The 27,802-nt window shown below is 27.4% G+C and overlaps 1 protein-coding gene across 1 annotated transcript in view; it reads right to left on the bottom strand.

The window, feature by feature from the left end:
• Positions 1-27,802, bottom strand: part of LOC135930211 (reticulocyte-binding protein 2-like) — a 102,098-nt gene that overhangs the window by 26,425 nt on the left and 47,871 nt on the right. Inside the window, exons 18-24 of the mRNA XM_065466992.1 lie at positions 23,099-23,191; positions 22,928-23,003; positions 22,773-22,885; positions 22,606-22,724; positions 18,386-18,516; positions 11,864-11,958; positions 2,910-3,074 (exon numbers count right to left, since the gene is read on the bottom strand). Of these exons, the coding sequence (XP_065323064.1) occupies positions 2,910-3,074; positions 11,864-11,958; positions 18,386-18,516; positions 22,606-22,724; positions 22,773-22,885; positions 22,928-23,003; positions 23,099-23,191 (792 nt within the window). The remainder of the gene's footprint in view (positions 1-2,909; positions 3,075-11,863; positions 11,959-18,385; positions 18,517-22,605; positions 22,725-22,772; positions 22,886-22,927; positions 23,004-23,098; positions 23,192-27,802) is intronic.

Here is a 27,802-nt window from a genome sequence, read left to right as displayed (position 1 = left end):
ACAAAATATAAATTTAAATTTAAGACATTGTTATTAAATTACAATAGAAAAAATAAAAAGATATTCTAAATTAACAAGTCAAATTATATATAAGTTAAACAAAAAAGTTATTCATTCTACAATTAAATTATGAAGTTATGAGAAAATATACAAAACTATGGAATGCATGTAGAAAGGCCAATTTCAGAAAAGATAAGAGAGATGCAAATATTTACTTATGCATAAAAATTACCTAGTTAAGAGATATAAAGTTGTATAAAATTCAATGGGTGAATCCTTCTTAAGGGTTTTAACATAAAACTCTTATCTAGTAAGAATAAATTTTTAGATTATAAAATACAAATGAATAAAAATTTAATTTAAAAGACTTTTTAATTGTACACATAAATTAAAATTACTAAATATATACTTTATTAACATATTTTATAAAAATAATGGAAAATTTTAGAATAACCCTAAATAAATATAAATTTTTAAATAACACCTCATAAGATAGGAAAATTAAGAGAAAATTCTGATTCCCCATATAATGGTTTAAATTTTAAATTATACATAATTTCAAGAATTAAAAAAGTATTTAAATCAGGGATCCCCGAAATGAATATCCGTTCGGTGGGGGTTCGGATAAAAATAATGGTTTAAGGTACAGGTTCGGTTCGTAAAAAATAAAAATATTGGTTCGGTTCGAACCTCTAAAAACCGGTTTGAACACATTTGTATTCTAACCTAAATTAGGATTATGTATCAGGAAAAATTTTTTTTATTTCATAATTAAAATAAAAACCATCATTTTTATTAATTGCACATTATAAAATAATATTTAATTTATAAATATAACAAATAAATATATCAATGATGAATTTAAATATGAACAATTACTTAAGTTTTTTTTATTAAGCTGCACAATTAATATATTTTCAAAATTCGTCTCACTCAAATTACATCTATAAGGAGATAATAAATTTAATTGTTGAAAAACATCCTTCCACACTAACTTGGGTAGCTGGCATTGCCAGTATGATATCAGATTTGATGTGTCATTTATAATACTATATGTAAATAATTTATATATTAGATTTAATTTTTTTCATTATAATTTATAAGCTTAAAATATTTAAAAAATATTGCAAAATGGCAATACACTAAAGTTTATAAAAATTATGACTGACTTTTATCAATCAAATGTGATTGATAATAATTTTTAAAACAATTTGAATATAATTAAAATATTTGCAATATACTACTAGTAATAACTTACACATTATTTTTTAAGCATAAAATTATGAGACTCGAACCCGTTCAGAGGCATTTTAACGGTTCGGTTCAGGTTCGGTTTGGATCCCTGATTTAAATAAATCTCGTACTTGAATTGGTAATTGATGCATATAATGTTCTAATGATCCCTAAATATTCAGGAATAGGTATAATATTAGGTGTGTATTCAATGTATTTAATTATCTTGTGCAGGAAAATAGTTTGAATTTTAAAGTAGCCACAAACTTTCAATCGTATCTATTTGAATAATTTTGTCAGATTTAGGAAAAAAAATATATTACCAGATTAAGAAAAGGAAACTTTTGCCGGGATTCGAACCCAAGTCCAACAATCAATCTAGATTTGTAAGCGTAGTTCTTGCCCGATTGGGCCATATGCACTTTTCAAAATTAACGATTTTTTGAATATATATTATAAAGTGGGACATGAAAAGTGGGACATGAAAAGTGGGACATGAGAGCGTAACGCTATTTTTATGACAAGGCTTTTATATATATTATAGATTTAAAAAAATTATTAATAATATAATATTATAAAAATAACACAATGCCGAAATAACCAACACCCTACCTATCACTATAATACTTTGCCGAAAAAATCAGGTAAAGTGCACAAGTACACATTCTCTAAAATAACACGCTAACATGTATAAAAATTTCATATAAATTTATTATATCATTAACTATATATCTACTTATGTTATATCTTAAAAATAAACTAAATAAAATGTTAATCCATACTTAACTATTCTAATTTAATAGACAATTATCGAATTATAACAAGTATTTTATATATAGATATTCTCATTTTATTAATATGTATTTTGTTAAATATTCTTTTTTAGAATCTGATTTGAATTATCATAATATAATTTCCCAAACTTATGACCATAAAATACTTCATGGCATATTATCCTCCCACTTCCTGCTAGAAAATCATTTACTCAACCAATGCAGTCATGCGGACCTCTAATTAGCACTAACTTCTTGAAATATATTTAAGCATGAATTATGAAACTTTCCCAATTAAATTTTTTAGACTATGGTTGATTTTATTTTGAGCTCAATCATTGTTATTTATATTGATAATATATTATTTTTCGCATAAAATATTCACAGAATGCTATTATAACCATTTTAATTTTTGAATATCATTTATTTTTAAATGAAATATGTTGACAGAACTGTTCTTCTAATTTTCCAAGAAATTTTATGGTGCTATTTTGTTGGCATTTTGCATAATTGTTCATACATATTTTAATCCTCTTCAAGACATTTAAAAATTGTTAATTATACTTAAATTTTATTTTAAAATCCTTACACAAGATTTAATATATTTAGTTTATAAAGTTTCTAACTGAGTTTTTTGATTAGTAGATATGCTATTAGAAAATTTAGTTTAACAAAGAAATTATAGGAAAATAAAAATTAGCTAGTTATTTGATCTAGTTATATTTTTAAATGTGGGTGGGCATATTAAAAAGTCTATCATACTCTAGGAAATTTCTAGATTTTTAAATAATCTTAGATGCTTAAATATGGTCTAATAATATAAAGACCATAATAAATGAAGGGGAATAAGGCATGTAATTCAAAGACTCTACATTTTATTCTATATAGTATGTTTACGTATACCCTTGCAGTTTTCATATAGAGGATTTCACAAATTATTTCAACATTACTATCATGTGTTAATTTTTGATGTAAAATGTAAGAATCCAATTGTGACTGTGTTAATAATAATTGAATATATACATCCTTTAGAGGGCTTTTTGAAGAGTTAATCACATCTCTTAAATTCTAATAAAAAATTTTGGATTAATTCGATATATTAAAAAAGATAACAAGATAAAATGCGTACACACGTGTTTGCTATTTAATTAATTCATTTCCAATATTTTTTTAAATTTTAACATGAAAATTAAATTGTTTTTGAATGATTGTCTTACTATCGATGTAAATATAAAAAGTGCGAGAGAATAAATAATTCCTATAGGTTCATTAGGATTAAGTTATAATTAAAATAGGGTATGATATTGGTATTTTATATGAAACTTGATATAAATTCCTTATTTTTTGAGATCATTAATTTTCTTAGGTAACAAATATGTTTTTTTATTTTATTGTGCGTAGTCATTCTTTTATTTATTATTTTATTTAATGTAAAGTCATTAATATTTGTCTTAATATATTTTTATCATTTTAGAAGATTATTAATAAATTTATATTTGTCAAGTCTTATTATTTGTCAAATTAATATATTTTTATGATTATTCGAAACGTACAACTACAAGATAAAGGAGTAAAAAAAAGTAGAAATCATTCATATTTATTTTTAGTTTTTAATTATTTTATTACTTGTGTTGACATATTAATAACATTTTTATCTAAAATTTGCTGCATATATTAATAATGTATGTAAGAGATTTTTTTACAAAACTCATCAATAAACACAGTATAACAATGAAAATTTAAAAGGTAGTTAGCCATACTCATATTGTCTTATCGATTATAATTTTAAACAATTTTATAAATACACAAAAAATAATATAAATCCCCACTGATAAAGTATCTCAATAATAAATATCCATAGAAATAAAATCACCAAAAAAAATTCGGAAAAAAATTCCATCACAAACCACTGTTTTTCTTCTTGTTTCTACTCACGCAAAGATTCTAGTATAAATCCACTCTTTTTCCCATTTAATTTCTTTGGAATTATAAGTCCTTGACCATATTTTTGCTCTAACATAATATTTTTTACAATACTCAATTTTTTCTTGCATTTTCTAAAACATTTGATATAATGAACCTATGGGTTTAATTTTTAGGAGTATTTCAGTAGGATTCTGATCATTATCTGCCCTCTCCCCAGTATTTCTGAATATATAAAAAAAATACACAAACTACTTAATAAATCTTCTACTTATATTTAATATATATTGTTTTTAAATAATCTTACCAATTTCTTCCCCATTCCATTCGTTTATTATTGATAAAAGACTGCCTTTTACTAGTTTAATCTCATTTTTTGGAGGAAAAATATTGAATTTCAAGCTATTAAATTGTGGCTTGTCATCGGAAACAATTACTTTTATTTTTCCAAATCTAAATAGAATCTCACTTCCTATGCCACTGTTAATCGGAATTATTTCTGGCCACTAGCTATCGACATTCTTAATAGCCACAGGAATCGACTCTTAAATGGTCCAGTTTAAGTACATGTGATCTGCCATGTTATTTTGGTTTTGGACCTCTGTAAATTCTTCCCGACTTGAGTCTGACTAAAATAATTTGGAATATCATATCCTATGGATTTAATATAAGTAAAAATTTCTTCCATACTTCATTCAATTTCTATTTTCTAATATTTCCAATAAATAAAAATCTGAGTATATTTGAATATATATTAGATAAAACAAAAATTATCAAAGGAAAATATTTCATAGCTGTTATAATCAGGGACATGGAAAGGAACGTTCCAAAATCTGGAACGGAACGAATAATTATTTTAAACCGGAACAAAATAGTAATGCAAAAATGTCCATGTTCCGGGCCCCTGGTTATTACAAATATTCTAAATTTTATATTGGCGAAATGTGGAATATAATATATATTTAGAGGAGACCGGGGTAAAGCGATTGACGGGGTAACAATGTTAACGCGAATAACTTTTTAACCCCTTGAGCACAATGATTTTAAATTTGGTGTGAAGATGTATTTTTATATCTAATTTCTTACCTATGTTCATCTTTTAAAAAACTTACCTGGTTTTATATATTTTGTCAAAAAATTGTTTTTTACACAAAAAATATAAAAATCATTCTCTAGTATAATTTGCTTTTAGTAAAATATACATCCTCAGGATTCAAAATTTGGCACACATGTTCATTAATGTATTAGCTATAAAATAAAATTTATCTGACATCTATAGCTATATTAGAAGTCACGCAATAACGATATTTATAATATATGTCACCTTGGGGTAGAGCTGTTGTGGGTAAAACGGTTAAAATATATAATTATTCACATTAAATTTTTCTTACATTTATTTATTATAATTTTTATTGTATCAATCAAATAATGAGAAATTATAAAAGAAAAACAATATTCAGAGATGTAAGTATAATAGATGAAGCCATAAAATATAAAATAACAATTACACTTCATTGAATTTGTCTGCTAAAATATAAAATACCTGATACAACATTGAGAAGAAGATATAAAAATGGTATTTAAAGTTCAGATCATAAACAAATATTTACAAATGAAGAAGAATCTAGATTGGTCATTTATGGGATTAACGCCTAGACATAATTAAATTATTATGATCGTATTTGAATTGAGTATTAATTAATAAATATATTATATATTTCAATTGAGCATTACTAATAAAGCTACCAAATTAATATTGAAATTATTTATTCAGAGAAGAAAAAAGATATCAAAAAAGAATTGTTTATGTGTTATTTGCAATAAAATCTATAAAAATAGATGAATGGTTAAAATGCACAATGTGCCTTGAATGGGTGCATTCTAAATGTGCTATGATAACTACTTTACATGTCCATATTGTATTGATTAGTTTGTAAATAAAAATCATAAATATATCTTAAATTTGTAATATTTGTTAAATAAAACGATAAATATATGTCAAATATTATTTTAACCACTTTACCTCAATGCTTATCCATACCCAGGGTAAAATGGCGAAAATGAGTAGTTTGACATAACTAATCATAACTCCTAAAATATTATAGGTAGAGGGCTACACTTTTTTTATCTAGTAGATATGGGGCTATACATTGAACTATAATTTGTTGTGTTTGACTTTTGTTTAAAATTTTTATGATAAATATGCAAAATGACTATCGTTTTACCCCGGTCTCCCCTACTTAACTTGATAGAATATGATATTTATAAGTATAACTTTTTATATCAGATCACATATAAAATTTTTATAAATATAATTTAACAAGAAAATATATTATATTAAATATTAATAGAAAAGATTAGCATAAAGTCAAAAATGATTATAAAATTATAAAATAAGTTATAATTTTCACAATTATTGGAAAAAAAATATATAATATTAGTAAATCACAATTATATGTTTTTTATTAATTGAGATCCATATTCCCTTTTAGCTTCAACGTTTTAATTGGAAGCAAAATAGCCTAAGTACATAGGATGTTCAATTAGGGGGTTTCGGTCATTAGGAGTATAAAGCTGAGATATTTGCATTCTATTATGTTTAGGGCTAACCTTTGACGCAAGTAGAAACCCTCGTTGGGATCCTCGTAGAAAAGATTCGGTTTCCCAGTTAAGGAAGGCCAGAGCATGAGAGCCGAACCATGTTAGAGTCGTGGCGATCAGTGGTAGGAATGTATAGTTGTCAGGAAGCGATGGCGAGTATTTATCGGTTTATTCATTTCGGCGTCTAGTAGAGCATATCTGTTTATATTGGAAAAGGCAAGAGGATCGATTTATGAGAAATCTCACCCCCCTCTTCCAAGAGATCATGGTAGAACAATCAGGCCGCTTACCATCGGAATTGTAAAGGCCAATAGGTTCGAGGGTTGATGGGATGCCGGCAGATTTTAGGGCCCTGACAATAGTATCATTGCATATTGAATGCCTAATAAATCACCCTCTAAGAGTGACGGCCTGTTTGACAAAGGACACAGTGATAGGGTATTACCATATCGCAATTAAGTTTAAGACCGATGGCATGACGTAGCTCATCATTGCTTAGAAGCTGCTCAAGATTTCGCGATGGAAAGCCTGGAAATTCTTATCCACTGTCTGCGGAAATGGAAAAAGTAGAGAATGGTCTTCGGGTTGGCTCCTCAATTTAAGGTATACAACGGTGTTGTCAATTAGAGACTTGTCCCAGTTCTTCTGTAGTGCCGATGAGAAAGGATCGACTAATGACAGATACTTTCATAGATGAATTGTTGCAGAAGCAATGGGTCTCGCAAGACAGGCGAGAGAATATGAACGCACTAACAGAAAGTAGGGAAGGCGACCTTATGCCAATGTCACCGGATTTGATTGAAAAGGTAGCTTGTAACCAAGATAGATCTCCAAATTTAAGATAGAGTATATCTTCTGTGAGGAGTTAAATCTAGAGCTCATGCCAGCCAGGTTGACATCGTATTGAAAGATTCGCGATGATCGGAGTATATATTAAATATTTGGGATTAGAAGACTCCAATAGGAAGTGGAGGCGGGATAGTGTATCGCACATGAGGGATATCTCTTGTAAAATATCGGCGAAGAACTTTATAAAGGACTCATCTGAGATGTGCTAAAGCGTTCAATGGTGTACGATTGAACATAGGATCGTGGTTAAGGTCAATGATCCCAAGAGATTAGCTCTTGTCTTGATTAATTGGCAGTCCCAAACTGCTCTCATTCGATTTTATTATTTTGATTGCCTTCATAACTTCATCCGGTGGGCCGCCTAGTATACCATCGTCGATATACCAATTTTGCATTGGTCATTGGGCTATTAATGTCCAGACAGAACAAAAAGGAACCTAGAGGTTTACCTTGTTCTATTCCATCGCTAGAAGGAATCAATCTATCTTCAAATTGAAGATGTGAGGGATTAGCATAGCAATCGAAGATAATGAGAGTATTCTGGGTAGAGGGTGAGGATAATATTTAGAAACGCTCTAAGCCTTAGAGAGTTAAAGGCGTTCGAAAAGTCTATTTTAACTAGGATATCGTGGCTGGGGTCTGCTTGTAAATACATCTGGATCATGTGAAGGGAGATTGGATATTGTGAACAATATTCTGCTTACTACTAGCTTGTGGTTCCAATAGAGATAGGGCGAATATCTTTATTAGGCTTGGCTTATGGAGAGCGATGAATTTGTCTCCATATAGGAGTGGAATAATGGCGGTTATTATGCCTCCAGTAAGTATACGGGTGATAAGTTGGGTAATTTTTTCCACATCGCATTGTTGTGTGATGTAAGGTGCAGTTAGATCCTGTATAAATATTGGGCGAAACCCATCAAACCAGGTGAGGAATCGCGTTTGAAGGAGAGAGTGGTCTAACGCCGCGTGTGGGGTAAGTGGCCGCAATTAAAGGAGCTTAAGGGGAAAACGGTATTTCGTCCTTAAGATCGTATGAGTGGTCTTTTTGGGATAAGTTGCTATCGTAGGGAGCCAGCTTATTGTTAGAGGTTGCCAGATAAATGCCAGATTTAACATTCAGGTTATCCAGTTTTTATTTATTAGCCTGGCCTATAAGCAGGTCATTTATTTGTGTCATCACCCTTAGTAGAAATGTAATTGATGGGTAAGGGGTAGATAGTTGTATCCTTAATTTGCTATGTCAAAGATTTTTTGCTGACAGGATCAGGAACTTGTAGGGTAATAAAAGCAATTGACAGGGTTTTTTTTACAGAAGAATGAATATTAATTAAGGAAGTCAAGTTTTTCGAGAGTTGTCTCGCAACTTGAAGCCTTGCTCCCATAGGTATTCTTAAAATTACAATTGGTTTTGGTTTCTTTAAAAATATTTCTACAACTGTGGAGTCGGTTGGATTAAACGTGGAAACATTTGCGACAGTGGAGGTAGGGATTATTGGGCTAGTAAGTGTTATAAATGCGATATAATATACTATTAATGTTATAAATGCCATGCAATAAATTATGATGATTGATATTTTATATATAACGAGTTAATAAAGTCATATATAGTTTAATTGTAATCTTAATTAGAAAAGTAAGCACGTCAGCCAATGATGTGGGAATAGTGACTATGGGTGTTGTTGTGAGGGCAAGGGCAGAAAGGCATTAAGGGTTCTAAGAATAGCTGGTGATAAGATGGGTAACAGATTGAGGACACTTTATTTTTTTCGATGAGATGGCCATAACCTAAATTTGGTTTATTACACAATGGGCAGTTATATTTGATAGGTTCTGTGCTGAGGTCTAGTAGGCTCATTAGAAATTTTACTAGATTGATGGTGAAGGAGAATATCATTATTGTTAAAATTCACAATTGTCTTTATGGCTAAATTTATGTATTGTTGTGTAAATTAAAATTCATATAAATTTATGTTGAAAGTTACCATCAATTATATATTCCATTTACTAATAAATTTAAAACTTTCTATATGGAATAATTCTAAAATTTTGATTTTCTATTTTTAAACTATGAGATCATGATATAAAAACTTTAATTGCAAAGAAAAATGGTCATAATGGGGTAATTGATAACAACATTTGTGGGATTTGTGATGGTGAGGGAGGAATACTGATGGAGAGTTGAACCATAGTGTGTATGCATGAACACCTAGATGCAATAGTAGTATAATGTGTCTCAAGGAGGGCAAAGGTCCTTATTTAACATTCAAGTTTGTGATCAATTTAGGTGATTGTGTAATTTTGGATCTCAAATTTATTTGATTGAAAGGATTTGAATTGATTTATAAGAATATGATATTAGTAGAGTGAAAATAATGTTATTTTAAGTGGTTTTTACCTATTAATATATATTTTGAGAATTTTAGCTATTTTTAAATATAATATTTTTTAGTTTGTTTTTATTCCTTTCCCTTTCCCTTTCCCTTTCTCCTTTTATTTATTATGTTAAGAGAGCCTATCTTAACCTTCATGATAAAATTTTGTGTTCAATTTTTATTTACAATGTTTTTTATTTTTTATACATTATTTATGAATATTTTATAGAAACATTTAGTTGAATATTACCATATTTGGTCAGTCAGGCTGCATTCAAAGTGGAGACGGATCCGTTTTTTACATCCGTTTCGTCAAAAGTCAATCTCATTAAAAATGATATTATATTGATTTTTATTTTTAATGGAACGGATGTAAAAAACGGATCCGTCTCCACTTTGAATGCAGCCTCAAATATTGTTTATTCACTTAATCATATTTTTTTTCCTTTTTTTAAAGAAATAATCAGTATAATTTTAATAGAATTATGCTATTATTCAAACTATTCTTTATTTGATTTGATATAAAGGGAAGCCATTTTTTATATCTCGTGGCAACAAATTAATCATTTTAACTTTAGAAATTTTTTGTAACTAATTACGTCAATTATTTAAATACAATATTTATTCAATTACTAAAAATAGCAGATAATTTAGTTACAAAGGTATTATCAATTTTAAAATCTTATATTTTAGCATTAAATTTAAACTAATTAAATCTGAGAAATATCCTATTAATATTTTAAAGAATAAAGAGAATCAGTTAGCTTAATATATTAAATATATCTTTTTTATATTATAGTCTAGGCATATCTTAAATGTATTATAATACTTACCAATGATGTATATATTTTTGGTGAATTTTCTGGTTATTAAAATAATCTAAAACTTACAGTCAATAATGAATTTCATATGAATGCATAATTTAATTTTCAATTTAACATTTATTAATTCTTTCTTTATTTAATTACAATATATAATTTAATTTTTATTTTTTCATTTATTAATTTGCTAGCACCTTTCAACCTAATCCATAATGCTCTCGTAGAAGCAGAACAAAACCAATCCCATCAGCACTCACGCCCTAGCCTTATCTACGGTTCTACTTATATAGGGCATTGCATTATATTTCTAAGATCTAAAATCCAAACAAACATTTTTAACTTTGACAAAGTATCTCAATTAATATAAACCGAGCTAACTATATCAGTTTTTCACCGTTGATAAACATTCTTAATAAATAGATTCATCAATTCTGAAAAATCAACTCATAAAATGACGCTCCATCTAGCACGAATTTTATTAACTTGATATTTCTTTTATATTTTGAGATTTTAATAAATATAGATTTAATTAAGTAACATGTATATTAATTAATATTTAATAAAAAATAATACAAGTAATAAATTTATTTAATTATATATTTAAATTTATCGAATTCGTTCTTTGATAATTTTTCATTATAACGTGTACAAATGAAGGAAGGAATACGGGAGATGTGAATATTATATATTTATTGATAATATTTAAGTTTTAGACAAGTTTTTATAAAATTTTCCAATAATCTTTTTTAATATTTTTTTTGGTTTTAGACGCAGTCTTTAATAAAGTAATTGTTAAAAATGATAGACACATAAAATATTTTTAAGATTTATGCTAACAGGGTTGGAAAAACTAAATGAGATCAATGACCAGACCAAACTCAACCCTTGACCTTCACTAGTTATAATATTATAGTAAAGCCACAAATATAATATTGTTTTTCTATTTTACAGCACCTTTTTCAATTAAATAATTAATTTTGCACTTTTTTAGATATTCTATTATATCGACGGGAAATATATATATTGATAAATTAAAAATAAACACCATTTTTTGAAATTTTTCTTATAATTTAAATTTATTATGAAGAAAGAGAAAAAAAATGGGCAAAACAAAGATAAAATAGGATATGAATAATATTTAAAAATTAATTTTATATTGTCATTTAAATCCCTAAGCTCTGCCAACAAAGAGCCGATTCCCCACTAAAATTTGAGTCTTAAAAAATTTGGCATTTCTAACAATCACGTGTGTACCCAGATATTATCTAGTTGCCATAAAAAAATGAACCTGTTTTTGTTTTATTTGATATTTATACATTAAATATTGGCGTTCGGATATATTGAGGCCAGTTAATATTTCTATAATTGAGATATCATCTTCATCTAAATAAAATAGCAATATAATTTGGTTTAAATAATATGAAATAATTGTATTAAATATATAACTTTTTTAGTCACTTAGTCTCCATTTTCAGACCCATAACCCTTTTTTAAAAACACATAGTGACATTTTAATTTAGTTCAATCACTTTGATATTGCAAAAGGACACTATGTGATTGCAATATGACATCATTTGACAAAAAGTTCATTTTTAAAATTAAATCAAATTATAGATTTTGATTAAACAGGACTAACATTTTTATTATGATTCCAAACTGAACTATAGCTTCGCCGATTAAGCTCTGCACTTGTCCTAATAATTTTATTGATTTCATGTGAATGACTTTTTGGATTTTGACCCGGAAAAATCAAATTAGGCAAAAAGATCCCACAAACTAATAATGCACGTATGAATTTTTTTTTCGCTAAATTTTTTACTGCATAAAAATAATAAATTGATTTACAATCCTGTAAATTAGTAATCTTTATGCAAGGCTGACTTTGCCATTTCCAAATGCATGCGGTGTGAATAAATATACCTTAGGTTACGGAAATGAGATACAAATTTAAATGTCATTTCCTTTTTGGTGTATGCGCTGATATTTTAAAAAGATTTAATCCATTAATGTTTGATCACCTAGGCAAAATAACGGTGGACTCAATAGGCCATTTTTATATACCTTCATAAGAAAGAATAATTTTGTCATATTATTTTAAATAAGTAGGCTCGGAGTAGCTACGAAAAATAAAATTGTAGACAGTTATTGCAGAATATGGGAATAAAATAAATTTTTTAAATTGAGCTAAAGGGGCATTGTTAAGATCAATTTTATGGGAAATTAAATTTGGATCTGCATTAGCTAGTGAAATTCGAATCGCCAGCGCGCTCTGCTCCTTCTTTGATGCCCCCCATTCGATTGGAAAGAGCTGATGATATTGCTAATTTTAAACGTCCAACTATGATTTTAGATACAATACAACGAATTGATCCAGCAGCAATGAGTCGAACCCCACAATCTTTCCTGTTTATAGGAATTAACCGAGCCCAAGATTAAAGGAATGATGGGTTTAGGGATTGTACCTTTTAGCAACAGATTTGAAAATTGCGCGATGCAGCTTAATAATAAATTGCTATTGGGGGATTTATAATTAATACTGTCTTGAAGGAAAATTGCTTTAATATTATCAAGACCAACAGGTAAATCTTTTGATATGAATACCCTCTTGAACTTCAAAAACTTTGATATCACTTGGTATATTGTTTGACAGGATCTGATAAAAAACTAAATACTATTTATAATTTTAAATTAATATTTTTTTATATCAATGAACAAATTTTCTATGTATTTTCAAGATTACACAATGATGCTCTTTTTAGAAAGTAAAATTACTAAATGTTATTCTCTTAAACCTCCTTCATTAAAAATATTTTATTTTAGAAACATTCTAAGTGGTATCGTTATAAATCTTGATTTGGGATAGATTTTTAAAAACGGCCTGATTAAGATTCCAATTCTCGTAAAAAATAAGGATATCTGAATATTATAATCAATATAATTATTTTAAATCTTTAAGATAATTTTATAGATATTCAGCTTTTTTTTTCTTCCTATATTATTTATCATTATTTAAATTTAAAATAAGATTATTATATGTATAAATCTATATTAAATTAACATTTAAAAAAAATTAAAATGGCATTTTAAAAAATAATAAAAATGTAAAAAATTATATTATTTAATAAATGCTTGTCTTTTGAAATTTGTTTGAAAGAATACTTTCGGATAGCTCGTGAGATGGGCAATATTCGTATTTTCTTTAGGAAGGAAAGTGCCTCGGGGCGTTTTCGAATTAAATATTTCTTTACTCGGAATATTTGTTTTTTTTCGGCCACCGAAAGATAATTTTGTGGGTAATAGGTAATTCGCTACACAAATGTAAACCCTGGTAATATTTATATCTTTCCCATGGAATTAAAGTTAAATTATCTAACCTCTAACCATCTGAGGTATTGAGACATAAGGGCTTAAGGGTGCAGGGTATTTTGGCACTTATCAGAGCTTTGAATATTATATTGTTAACTATACTATATCTAGGATAGTGGCCTTTAGAGAATTGGCATAATGGCCAATGATATTCATAATTGTTTGAAGATAGATAAAGACTGAGATTTTGGCTGAAGTTTAATCCTTTCTTCATAGTCATGGTCAATGGCATATCCTAAAGTTAGTTAACCCTTCTGGTTATAGGTTAGTAGAATTACTAAACCAACCAAAAGAAAATTCCAATCTTATTGTTTATTGGTATCCCTGAGCTTAAGGTCAAAGCCTAGGTGCTCATCTGGAAGAATGCATAATAAGAAGTTAAGGAATCTGTCGATAGTCTTGAGGAAAAATGCGGCCATTAAAAGATCGAATATCGTGACCCCCACTTTATAAAAATAATAAAAGTTAAGGATCTTCAGAATGTATTATTTAGTTTGGTTTTCATAAGTTGGTGTTTGAATTAGAGAAAATAGAGAAAGAACGAAAAGCATGAATAAGTTTATAGATGTAGAAAATATTTTTGTTTAAAAAATAAGCCTTTAAGATGATAATTTATTAAGAATTGGTTTAAGGTTTAGGAATAACAAGAAAATTTTAAGGAATATTTTAAAAACTTCTCGGAACCCTAATTATACCCCGGGATTTAGATCGATCTCTAATTATCTAGTTTCTAATTAATACCTTAAAGAATTCAAAAGTATGAAAAACTCACAATTAAAAGAAAACAAAAAGCAATATATTTTAATTTTCATGTATTTTAACCTAAAAAAAGAGATTAAAAAAACATTTTTATTTTAATGCATTTAAACCTAGGGATGTAAGACAGGAGAAATTTCCCGGGAAATAGTGTACGCCAATTTTTATAATATGTTTTTTGCTTAAATCAACATAATTTTTATAATATTAACATTTTCCCAATTTTAAAAATGGTCTTCTGATAAAATAAATACGATTTTTATTATAAAAACATTTTTTCCTCGTGGTTGTTTTCTTTTTAAATATATGTTAATTTTCTAATCTCCATTTGCAAAATTCTAGAATTATGTGTTAAAATTAATAGCTAGTCTAAAATTTATAAATTATATAAGAAATTTTAAATGTTATTTTTAGTAGAGAATATTTATAGTAATCAATTTCATAATTTTTAAATCAATGTATTCAGTTTTTAGTTGATATTTAGTTTTAATTAATGTATTTACAGTCATCAAATCAATATATACAACATGCATACTATGTTAAGGTTTTTAAATTGCTCATGTTTCTTCTCATAGATGGCTAGAAAGAATTCAGATGCTTGGTCATATTTTTATAAACACAAAGCTCAGAATAAGAAGTGCTTTCAATGTGCAAATACTGCAATTTAAAATACAGCTTCCCAACAAAGAGTACAATAGATATTTTTAAATGCAATAGATATCTGAGAACATTAAGTATTAATATAATTAAAAATAATGTAGATCCAGTAGAAGTTCAAATAATAACCCCACCAAATAATAATGTTGCTGGTTTCAATGATAGCATCTACATCTTCCAATGTTAATTCTAATAGATAATATAAACAAAAATAAATTTTCAAAAAAATCAATACTTTTCAAACAGAATAATTTAATGAAATACATTGATAATATAACAACTGAAGAAGAAAGTAAACTGAATATTGAATTTGCAGCCATCTTTATGTCAAATTGAGCATTTTCAATACCCATTGTTATATAGGAAGAAACCATTTCAATCCTTAAGACCTGCTTTTAAAATGCCTTCCAGATATTTACCAAGTAAAAACTTATTAGACAGTAAATTTAAAAGGATCGAACATATAGTCAATGAAAAATTAAACAAAAGCAAAAATTTGACTCTCATTAGTTATAGGTGGACAAATATATTTATCCTGGCAACCCTTTGTCCCATTTTCTAAAAATCGATTGACACAGGAACATGCATACAGGGGAATACATATCAAATGAATTTATCAAAGTAATTGAAGAGATGGCAATATCAAAAATCAATACTATAATAATTGACAATTCACGCACTATTTAAAAAGCATCGCCCCTTTTAAAAATGAAATATCCAACTATTGAATGCAATGGAGGTGTCGCTCTTGGATTAAAGGATATAGAATAAGATATTATCGATTCAAATTTTAGTCACAAAAGCTAAAATTAGTGATCTGCATCGGGCCTAATTTTTCAAGCCCGGCCTGGCCCGAAATTTTTTTTTATAAAGTTTTGCCCGGCCCGAACCCAAAATTTTTTTTAAAAAATTTTGCCGGCCCGGCCCGAATTTATTTAAATATAGAAATTAATTCTTATAATTACTCAAAATAAACGATATGTTATATGGCGTTTATTTTCTAAAATAAAATCACATATTTTTATTTTACATAAAAAATTCAACAAAAATTAATAAATTCAGATATATTTTAAAAAAATTTTAAGGCCCGGCCCAAATTTTCTTAAAATATTAGGCCCGGCCCGACCCGGCAGATCTCTAGCTAAAATTATCATAAAAAAATCTAACAATATTCTTTTATCAACCTTAAAAGAAAAACAACTCCTAAGAAATAATAATAAAATTGTTTCCCTAAAGTTGCCCAGCCCAACTCGTTGGGCAGGTATAGTTTTGATGATAAATAGCTTGTTATAAAATAAGGATATTCTACAGGAAATATGAGATAAGAGACTTACTCTTCTCAATAACGATGGGTTTTTTAATGATTTAATGCAATTATACAATTTTATAAAAGTCATATTTACATAAATAGAGATAGTGGAAGGGGATAAAGCCAATTTATTGTTTTCCCTCAAGCATTTATTCATATCAGGGAGACATTTAACGATTATAAAACAATATCAAATCTATTGTTGCAGAGCGAGATTTCAGAAGTTGAGCAGTTTATTAAAAGCCGGAAAATGTCGCCGGGACATACATTATGCTGCGCGTATATTTGACTAGAGTTTTATGGATATAATTTAAGAGATAATGAAGTTGTAAAAGGATTGTCATTAATCGATTTTCTGGATATCTAGATTAAGATATTGTGAGAATTATAGAAAACCTATCCAAATATCTTGTAAGGGGAGATTTTTTAAATATGGCAAGGCGCATTTTTTAAAGATTTAGTGACTTTGTGGAAAGGTTAAATACTTTTATATTTTAGTAAAATAACCTAACTTTTTTTCTAATCATAAATTTGTGTCATTTAATATTTTATTAAGTTATGTTGCAATCAATACATATTGACCCTAGCCATACGAATTTTATCAGTGCCACCAACAAGTGCAGCTTCCGAAAAGATATGGTGATAAGGTCTGAAATTAGTTTTTATAAGAGATAATCTCCATTTATGGGAAAAAAATTTCGCAAATGACAAATTGCTGGATTCTAAAATTTCAACTTCTTATCTGGAATTATTTTCTTCATTAAACGAAGATAACTAACAAATTACTCAAAATTAATTTATAAATTGTATATAGTCTATATATTTCAAATAAAACATGTAAAGAAAACAAATTTGTTGAAATTAAATCATATTTGTTTAATTATAATGTTTATAATCTATATATTTTCAATAAAACATGAAAAAAAATTAATATTGACCTGAAAATATAAAAAGTTCCAGTTTTTTTCCTGTTGCCCTATTTTCCCCAAATTTCTCACGAAATTTTCCCGAAATATGTTTCCAGGATTTACATTCCTATTTAAACCTAAGCAAAAGGGACATAAAAAACTAATTTAAAATAAAATAAGAGAAATCTAATTTTTTAAAGTTTTCTTACTTAATAAATTTAGAATTACCTATTTATTAATTGGTTTTATATTTTATTTAAAAATCTCATCTAAAGTGGAGACTTCAAACGGATATCCTACTTTGATGGAATGAATAAGAAATTAATTTGTAAAAGCTATCAAGTTTAGCTAGATATATATTACAATTCCAGAAAATAGAGCATTTTTCTGAACGAAGATTTAGCATTCCTAGTATTTAGAGTAGAAGAACATGTCTGAACAGAAAATATGGAGTTATTCTTACTTTATAATTATAAATAATATTAAAATAAATATCTCAATTATTTTATTTTACAATTTATTTGTCCAAATAAATTTATTACATTCGTAATTTTTATTGGATATTATTTTTATAATATTTTTGAAGGTATATCTCAATAATTTTCTTATTATTTGCTAAAAAAAGAATGGGATGGGTTTAAAGGTGTGGGCAATGACGGGCGAGTTTATATTTTTTCAAAACCATGGGCGGGTTGGGGATAAAAATATTTAAAACAATGGACGGGCTGGATTATAGGATATACCCCAGTCATTGTAAACCTATATTCTATTTTATGCAGTTTTTTTAAATTAAGAAATATTTATTTACTATTACATTGGATAGCTAGAATAATATCTTCGGCAAATTTTGACATTTTAGTATCGTCGTTGGTAATCAATGATAGTTTCCTATTTTTTGTGTAATTCTTCATCCTGAGAATTGGTTTGTATACATTAAAGCTTTTGCTTTTTATTATAATATGTTTAAAAAATATAATAAGTAGAAGAAATTTATTAAACCATTTGATAACATTTGAAACTTAATAAAGTCTAACCGAAATAAAAATATAGAACCCGGAAAAAAATCGAAAAAATTAGGGCCTATAATTACTAGTTTTGAATTTAGTTCTGCTTTTACTATTTTTGGTTATTTTTATTGTATTTAATTTAAAAATATATGAATTAACTTATTTTTAAAATCTATATTTTCAAATTAAATATTAAAAAATTACAATAGAAAACAATATATAAAAAGAAAATATATATAAAAAAAATATGTATTTAGTCGGTAGGGCTTAATAATTTGAGGATATACAATTAGATTCATAAATTTGGATCGATATTCTTTGTCGCAAAGAAGTCCCTCTTTGATCACAAGTGATTAAACATAACATTTGCTCTATTATTTAAAATAATTTTAAGGCCTTAGGTCTAATAATTCTCAGAAGTCGGAAACTACTAGAACTATAAGTAGACTATTTAAGAAGCGATGTTTATTGGTCTTTTTATTTTCTGTTTTATAATGGATTTGACAGAAAAGAATCTGAATCTATCAAAAGATCTACACAAGTATAATCATTAAGCTAGGAGTAAGAGAGGGGTATACCTTGGATCTAAGAGACTAGAGTCACCTTATCAGGTCTGTTTGATTTTCAGGATTGAGACAGAGGGTTTAGCGTGGATGTAATGTTTGTGGATCTCAACATACTATTGATGCTTGGTATAGCATCTATGTAGTCTGCCTTTAGAAAAGTGGCATAGTTATTGTCGGTCTAGGCTATCGATATGGGTGTTACAGCGCGCACATAATTATATTTTATGATTGACCTATAGGAATTCTAAGTTCTTCCTTGGTGAGTAGAAACTTAAATTAGAACTAGGTATTGTTTTAAATATTCATAACCTAGGTGGCTGGTGGCTTATGGCTGAGGCTGGGATTATTTGATCTGGCATGGGTTGTATTGTTGTTAATCTATTTACTCAGAAGAGCGACGAAGATTTTCTTTGAACAGTTTTAGCGTGTCTGCATGGATGGTAAATTCCAATACCATTGACTTGCATATAATAAATTACAGTATCTTTGACTTGTTATATTTTAATATGAGTTATTTTTGCTCTAAAGGTCTAAAGTTGCGGTATCAGGTCTCTAAATGTATAATAAAATTTAAGGGATTAAAAAAACTGAAAAGCTTAAGGATATGGGGAAATGGAGACCCAACCACCAAACTTTGGTGGAAGAGCAACCTTCATCCAGAAGAGTGATGAGAATTTGATATTTAAAATAGATTAAAGAGAATTTATAATGATATCGCCGGGGTGGCCTAATGGGTAAGATGTAGGCTTGGAAACACGAGTATGAACAAGGACGCGGGTTCAATCCTGGTAAGAACCATAAAAACTTTCAAGTTTTTCTTCGATGACTGATGTGTAAAGACATATGGTATGATGAATTTCGGAGCTTAGAGATGACACCCCGGTCACCGACAGGCCTGGACAGCCGGGTGCTAAGGATACCTGTCCAATAAACAAATGAAGGACACAAATGAAAAAATGAATATGAAAGCTAGGGCGTTCCCTCCATGCGACGCGCAGGGTGTAGACCTCCATCCTGTGAAAAATAAAGTAAAGGTCAAAGCAAAGAAGACAAGACTGGCAAGTTTGAATATTGGGACGCTTAAAGGTAAGACGAGAGAATTGGCATCAATGTTGAACAAGAGAAAAGTTGATATAGGGTGTATACAAGAGACGAAATGGAAAGGACAGAAAACTTTGATGATTGGAGATGGGTATAAATTGTACTATAATGGACTTGTTAGCAATAGGAAAGATGTCGGCATCATCCTCAGCCAAGACCTAACCCATCAGTAGTAGAAGTCAACAAGATCTCTGATAGACTAATGAAGATAAAACTCTGCATTGGTCAATCAATACTACACATCCTATCAGTATATGCTCCTCAAACGGGTTGCAAGGAAGAAGAGAAAGATGACTTTAGAGCTATCCTTGATGAAGCTGTAATGGAAATCCCTAAGGATGACCTAGTCATAATTGGTGGTGACTTAAATGCGCATGTGGGGAAAGCAAGAGATAGCTACAAAAGGCATCATGGTGGTTTTGGATACGAAGAAAGAAATGATGAAGGAGAGCACGTACTGAAATTTGCGCAAGCCTTCGACCTTGCCTTAACCAACACCTACTATAGGAAAAAAGACAGTCATTTAATAACATATGAAAGTGGTACTAGGAAAACACAGATAGATTACATGCTAATCTCTCGCAGAAGATTAAAAGATGTAATAGACTGCAAAGTCATCCCAGGAGAAGATATCGCCGCACAACACAAGCTACTAATCATGGATTTACAAATCTCAAATAAATCCACTCAAAATAAGATAAAACTGGAACCATGCATCAAATGGGGCAAATTAAAAACAATGACAGATGCCTTTGCAATCAATGCAAACATTGAAACAATAAATTGCTCACAAGTCAGTGAAAAAATCTGGACAGACCTTTCATCCAGATTAATAGACACTGCAAAATCGACGCTAGGCTTGACAAGAGGAGGCAACAAAGAACTATGGTGGTGGAATCAAGAGGTACAAACCACTATACAGGAGAAAAAAGCCCTTTATAAAATATGGTACAAATCCAAAAATGCAGATGACAAGTCAAGATACAAAAAATCCAAGAGATTAGCTACAAAGGCGGTGGCTAGGGCCAAATCTATGGCATACGATGACATGTACGAAGATCTACATACCAAAGAAGGGCAAAATAAAATATACAGATTAGCCAAACAGCGAGAAAAGAACTCTAGGGATATAAACGGAGCTCCGAAAGTAATCAAAAATAAAGATGGGAAATTGATAATAAAGGAAAAAGAAATAATGAATAGATGGAAAGAATATTTTCAGGAGCTTCTCAACTTACCTTAAGGGATGTAAAAATTTGGGAATGAATAAAAAATATTTAAGTAATGAACATTTTACATTATTTCATTATGGTATATCGACACTTTTATAATATTATTTGTTTTTCCATGTGCACTTTTGTTTGTTTTGCTTTGGTATTTTTTTTTGAAATTGTACCTATAGGGGATTTTAACGATTAAATGGCTTCTGGAATGTGGAACCGAATTGTTTTTTTAAAATAATATATTATATAAATAAAATTTTGTTTTACAAATTAATATCTTTTGTTTGGAAATAAAAAAATTACAGCAAAACATGCCTCAAAATCCACTTTCAAAAAACGTTCTATTTGGAAATGACCTAAATTTCATCGAATACCATTTCTCAGCAATTAAAAAGGATAACATGAAATGATATTAACCAAATTCAATAAAATAAAAAAATTGAAATAATTAGATTTTAGAGTCGCAATGCCGATATATCGGAATAGGATTGGAACAATATTATCATCATTTCTAGAAAAATTAAATGCCGATAAAATTTAAAAACTTATCTGATCTTTTTTAATAAAATAACCACGCAATAAACTATATTTTAATCCATGGCACATTCATTCTTATTAAAAAGAATATAAATTTTTTTGTTTATTTTAAACACATTTTTTATTATAAGATGAGATTTAGAATAGATATTTTGAATTAAATTTTATATAATATAATATAAATAAAATATTTATGTAACATAAACATAATTATTTGTTAACATATTGTTTGCAAATTGAGAAATTTTATCTGAAATGAATTATAAATTATTCTTCTAACACAAACAAAAATCTTGACCATTTAAGAAATACAATATTTTAGATTTATAATAGAAAAGCGTTTTGGAATGTTTATTTTATAAGAAAAGATAGTAAAAAAATATTAAATTAAATTTTTTAAATAATCCATTAGCTTAAAATTAAAATAATAGGCAATTTTTTTAACTAAAATACCGGATCGGTAAAAAAATTACAAATCGGTCAGACCTAGTGAGAGTCATGTTAAGTCAAACATGAAGTTTTTCTAAGCTTTTTTAAGAATGAACTTAAAATTTTAAAATTATACTATTTAAATAATGAGAAAATAAGATCGAATTTTACTTTCCTCGTATGATTTGCGATATAATATAATGATCTTCATTGTTTGCATCACTGCTAAAAGGATCCACTAAAGGGCCATATAAATCTTTATACCTTAATTTTATTTTTTCAAGATCGATCTTCAAACATAATTAAATTATAAATATATTTTTTAAATATAATGTCACTTCAGATCTGCTTAATAATATCCAATTAATTAGGTGATAATAATTTCCAATATTTTGAATGGCTCTATAAAGTTGATCACAAAAATATTCTATTGGATCTACGATAAACCAACCTGTAAAAGACATAGCACATTTTTAAAATATATCTGGATTACCTAATGTTAATAAGGCATATTTAAACTGCCCAGTTACATTCTGATCAATCATTTCTGACAGGTCATAATTTGTTACCTATATTATTCATAATAAAAATTCAATATACTATTTTTTTTATCTATTATCTCCTTATTTTCTCTCATTCTTATATATTTTATTATTTAAATTACCTTTTTAAATTCTTCAATGACTGCTAAGATTTGCTGAATACTTTTATGACAAAAAAAATTGATTAAGAATTCATCGTTGCTAGTTTTGGAAATCTGTTTTTATATAGATGTTTTATTATTAATAATTTTTTAAGTTTATATATGTAGGACATTTGAGATTTAAAAAAAATTAATTGTTGCCTTATTTCATAGATAGATTAGTGTTTTAATTTTCAGGTTTAGCTGAAATGTAATTTTTTTAATTCTAGCACCTAGGGAGTTTGTAAATGTGGATATTTAAACTGCCAAGATGCCTTTAGCCTCAATTTTAAAAAATGGATAAGCATTCTATTTACCATTTAAACAAATACAATAATATTTTTTTAAATAGCTTTCATACGATATTTTATGGCTTATTTTAAATGTACATTATTTTCCTTAAAGCATAAACATTATTTTTATAATTTCCTTCCTTTATCTATAAGCAAAAACAAAATGGACAACAAAATATAGTATATTATATGAAAAAAAGGCATAATATATTTATATATTTAATTTTTATTTTATTAGATGATCTACACACAATAATAAAAAAGAAACAAAACCAAATGCGTCAAGGTTGTTTGAATTTAATTTACATTTATTTTTGAGTATAAAAAAGATTTGAGCAATCCAATTTATTTAATGTTCATTATTGAATCATTCCTTTTTTAATTCTGAAAAAATGAAAACTAAAATTTTTCTAATTTTTTGACAAATTTTTTTAAAAGATTATCGTTTTTAGATTCGAGTTATCTAAATATTGATTCATTATTGAGTAATCTACGATTGGAATGCCTCAATTAAACCAAAACCATTTGGTCCAAGCTGGCCCTCATCTAATCAACATGAAGGTTGTAATTATATAAAATGTGAAATACATATTATTTTACCAAAAAATGATGTCCCACCTAAACGTCTGCAATGGGAAAATTTTCAGCCCGCCATAATTCATATGGAAATTGGCTTGTGATATAGTTGATTAAGGATCCTAAAAGCAATGATTTTTTTTTGTTTCTCATGGCTAGTGTTGTTAAACGGCTCGTTTTGAGCCAATTTAAAAACGGCTAACTCAATATTTCATCCAGAAAAATATTACCCAAGCCTGAAGATTTTGCTCATAGAAGGAACTAAGGTCTATACATATAGTATCGAAATATCGAGGCTTAGGTAATATTTTTCTAGCTAAAATATTGAGTTAGCCGTTTTAAAAAATCGTCTCAAAATGGTTTATGGCAGGTAAACTTAAAAGACTAGAGAGATAGTTTACTAAACTGTTGTAACTTAAATTTAATAATGATACTATATAAATGTCATAAAGATTAGTGGCTAATCCACAAGTTGGTTTACTATTATCTAATATTATAAATATAAAATTATAACAAAAGTTAATAATTTTTAGATAAATTTTGAATAATTAGACATTTAATGTAATTATAATTTATATCTAAAATCTTAAAATTTGGATATAATTAATTAGAGACAAATTTATTTTACTAGTAATATAAAAATAATGCAAAAAATTTGCTTACTACGAAATTAATAAAAATAGTTTAAAAATAATGCCAAATTCATCAAAATTTCTGAAAAAGATACATTTATTGATTTTTATAGGCTATTAAGATCATACTTATATAATATTATTAACAATTTTGTATTTTTTCAAAAAAAATAGTGACAATCTCGAATAAAATACCGGAGAAATATGACAGCCCTGATTTTTATTTTTTATTTATTACCTTTTATATTGAATTTCGAAAATATCTAAGTCTTTGTGAATATTTTATATATTACATTTTAGATTTAGAAAATTTAAAATGGTATTTTTTTTTAATAAATGCTGATTTTTAACTAGTACAATTCCTATACCATATGAGTTTATTCTTATAGGTAATTATTAGTTAATAGTCCATCGCAGGCACTTATATCATGCTCTTTAGTAAGACCCAAGATCGTTATTAAATTAAAATAAGTTAGGTATTTTTATTTGGTAGAAATTTATAGGAGTCAGCGAACCCAGGAAAAACTCATATCTAATTTATATATAATTTATTATACTTTAAAGATTTTTCCGATATTGGCAATCATTCGTATTATACGATTCTTAGCAAATGAAAAGAAATAGAATTTTTATTATTTAAATTAAAACCCCGTAATTAAAGATATCATGGAATGAATATGGTAAAATTAGCAAAATTATTTGCTATATAATATAAGCAATTCCAAGGAATAAGCAAATATTTGGTAGGAAATGTGGAAAGAGAGATAAAAGAAGTGGCATGAATTAAGAATGAAATTAATATTTAATAGTTACTTTAGAACATATTTTAAAAAAATAACTGGCACTTTTAATAAATTCACAGTAGAAAGAAGTTTTATATGAAAAGTCAAATGAATTTAGGTCAACAATGCTGAAGGTTAGCTTCAATAAACGTTTCAAATATCTATCGCAATAGAAATGTATATAAAAAAAATTATACAAAATTAATTCAATTTTCACAAAAGTCAGAGATTGCAACTAGTAGGGGAAATGTGCCATGAATGGCCATGTTTTTGCTTTTTTGAAAAAAGGTATTAAAATTTATGTTTAACCAAACAAATTTTATATCAATGTGTAGCCTAAATATTAATCTTTAAAATAAAATTTGAATCAATGAGATTATGTGAAAGTTGTTTTTCGGGCAATTACTATGTATTGACTGGCCATATACTATGTGTTAACTGGTCATAATATATTATTTAAAAATTTTATTATAAATATGAAATAATACAGTATGGAATAATACAATATGAAATAATACAGTATGGAATAATACAATATGAAATGAAAGAAATACTTGTAAAAGAGACCTATGTTAATGTTACTACATTTTTTAGTTATATAAAAATTAATTATACACTAATTTAATTAGTATTAAAATCTAATTTATTACCACATCTATAATGGTAATATTATAAATTAATATCTTAATTATTATTTTACTAAACATTCTTAAGCTTGTTCATCATTTTATTACACCAAATGTTGATTTACAAGGGCTTTTCATTTTAATATGAATATGTGAATGTGCGAATTGTGGCTAATCAATACATGGACAGTCAATACTAACCTCTCTATTATTATTAAGCGCTTTTATATGTCTATTAAATAAAGCTTTTAAAGTCTAATTTTTTGTGTGAATAATGCTAAATGCCTAAGGATAATATTTATATAAAGTATCAGTAATCTAAATTAGTAATATTTTCACCAAACAAAAAAATGTATAACGTGATTTTTCCAGAAAGAGGTAGTAAAAACAGTTTATTAGAAATATTTTTTTATTGAATTGCTCTATTCAATAAATGAACTTAGGCAAGGTACATATCATAAATATACACATTTTGACCAATTTTGAGAGAAATTGGTCCATAAGATAAAAAGTTAAAGGGTGGTGGCCAGTCTACACACATGGCCATTTATGACACATTTCTCCTACTTAATGTAAATTACCCAAGCTATATAATTTAGAAGCATTTTTAATTTAATATTTTTTTTTCAGTTTTTAAATATAAACATTTTAATATTTATATCGGAATTGCTTAAAATGACGTGAAAAAAACAAAAAATCTATGCTACGCAAAAAGTACGTAGAAGAATTACGAATACATATAAAATCACAGAAAACTCGACGACGCAAATTCAAAAGGCATGGAAAACTCTAAGCTACAAATAATATTATACTTGGAGGCAGAGGCATCGTTAGCCAGCAGCTTTGGGTGCTAAACCATACCAATTTTGAAAAATAGATTAACATTATAATTTTTTAAAATTAGCACACATCCCTGTGGAATGCCATTTTTTGGTTTGTACATCAGTTAATTGATATTAATATGGATTTGTTATAATATAATTAGTAGACATGCAAACCAGAATATGGCGTTACATCTGCCTCCTATATTTAGACTTTTGATTAATATCTAGTACTATACACTAGTGATCTGCATCGGGCCTAATTTTTCAAGCCTGACCAGGCCTGGATTTTTTTTAAAGAAATTTATTCTGCCCGGCTCGATCCTGAACAACAATTTTTTAATGAAACGCCCACCCGAGATAAAAATTATTTGTTCTTCCGGTCTGGCCTGAAATTTAAATATAGAAAAATTCTTTTTTTTATTGTAAAAAAAATATTCTACTAATAAAAAATATAAACTCCTTGTTTCTTGAAAGATTTTTAAAATTATTAATTTATTTAACAAAATCATATTTAAAAATTTTAACCCGACCCAGCCCGGTTCGAAATTTTTTAGATAATATTGGGCCCGATCCACCGCAAACAGAATTTAATTTGACAAAATAGACCTGGCCTGGGTATGCGCCAGGCCTTGATTTGCTGATCTCTACTAAGTATATCATTGTCAATTAATAAAATTTTTATTTTAAATCAGTCCCCTTTTACTCTAAAAAAATTGCAAAATCAAAGAAGAATGGTAAAAATATTTTTATATCCTTTTTGTTAAAAATCAAATATTAAAATTTGCGTTAGATTCCATATTATGTTATATCTTATTTCTATATTAAAATTAATTATAGTAGGAGATATAAATCTGCATGAAGACCTATAAAAGAGACGTATGGGGCGAAGCCCCAAATTATATATAAATATTTTGTTCTTTAATAAATTTCACATTTTTTATTAATGATAATTA

This window comes from Gordionus sp. m RMFG-2023, chromosome 5 (genome assembly GCF_954871325.1).
Source record: "Gordionus sp. m RMFG-2023 chromosome 5, tfGorSpeb1-WG-v2, whole genome shotgun sequence".
Lineage (NCBI taxonomy): Eukaryota > Metazoa > Nematomorpha > Gordioida > Chordodea > Parachordodidae > Gordionus > Gordionus sp. m RMFG-2023.
This window is presented reverse-complemented; position numbering and strand designations above follow the sequence as displayed.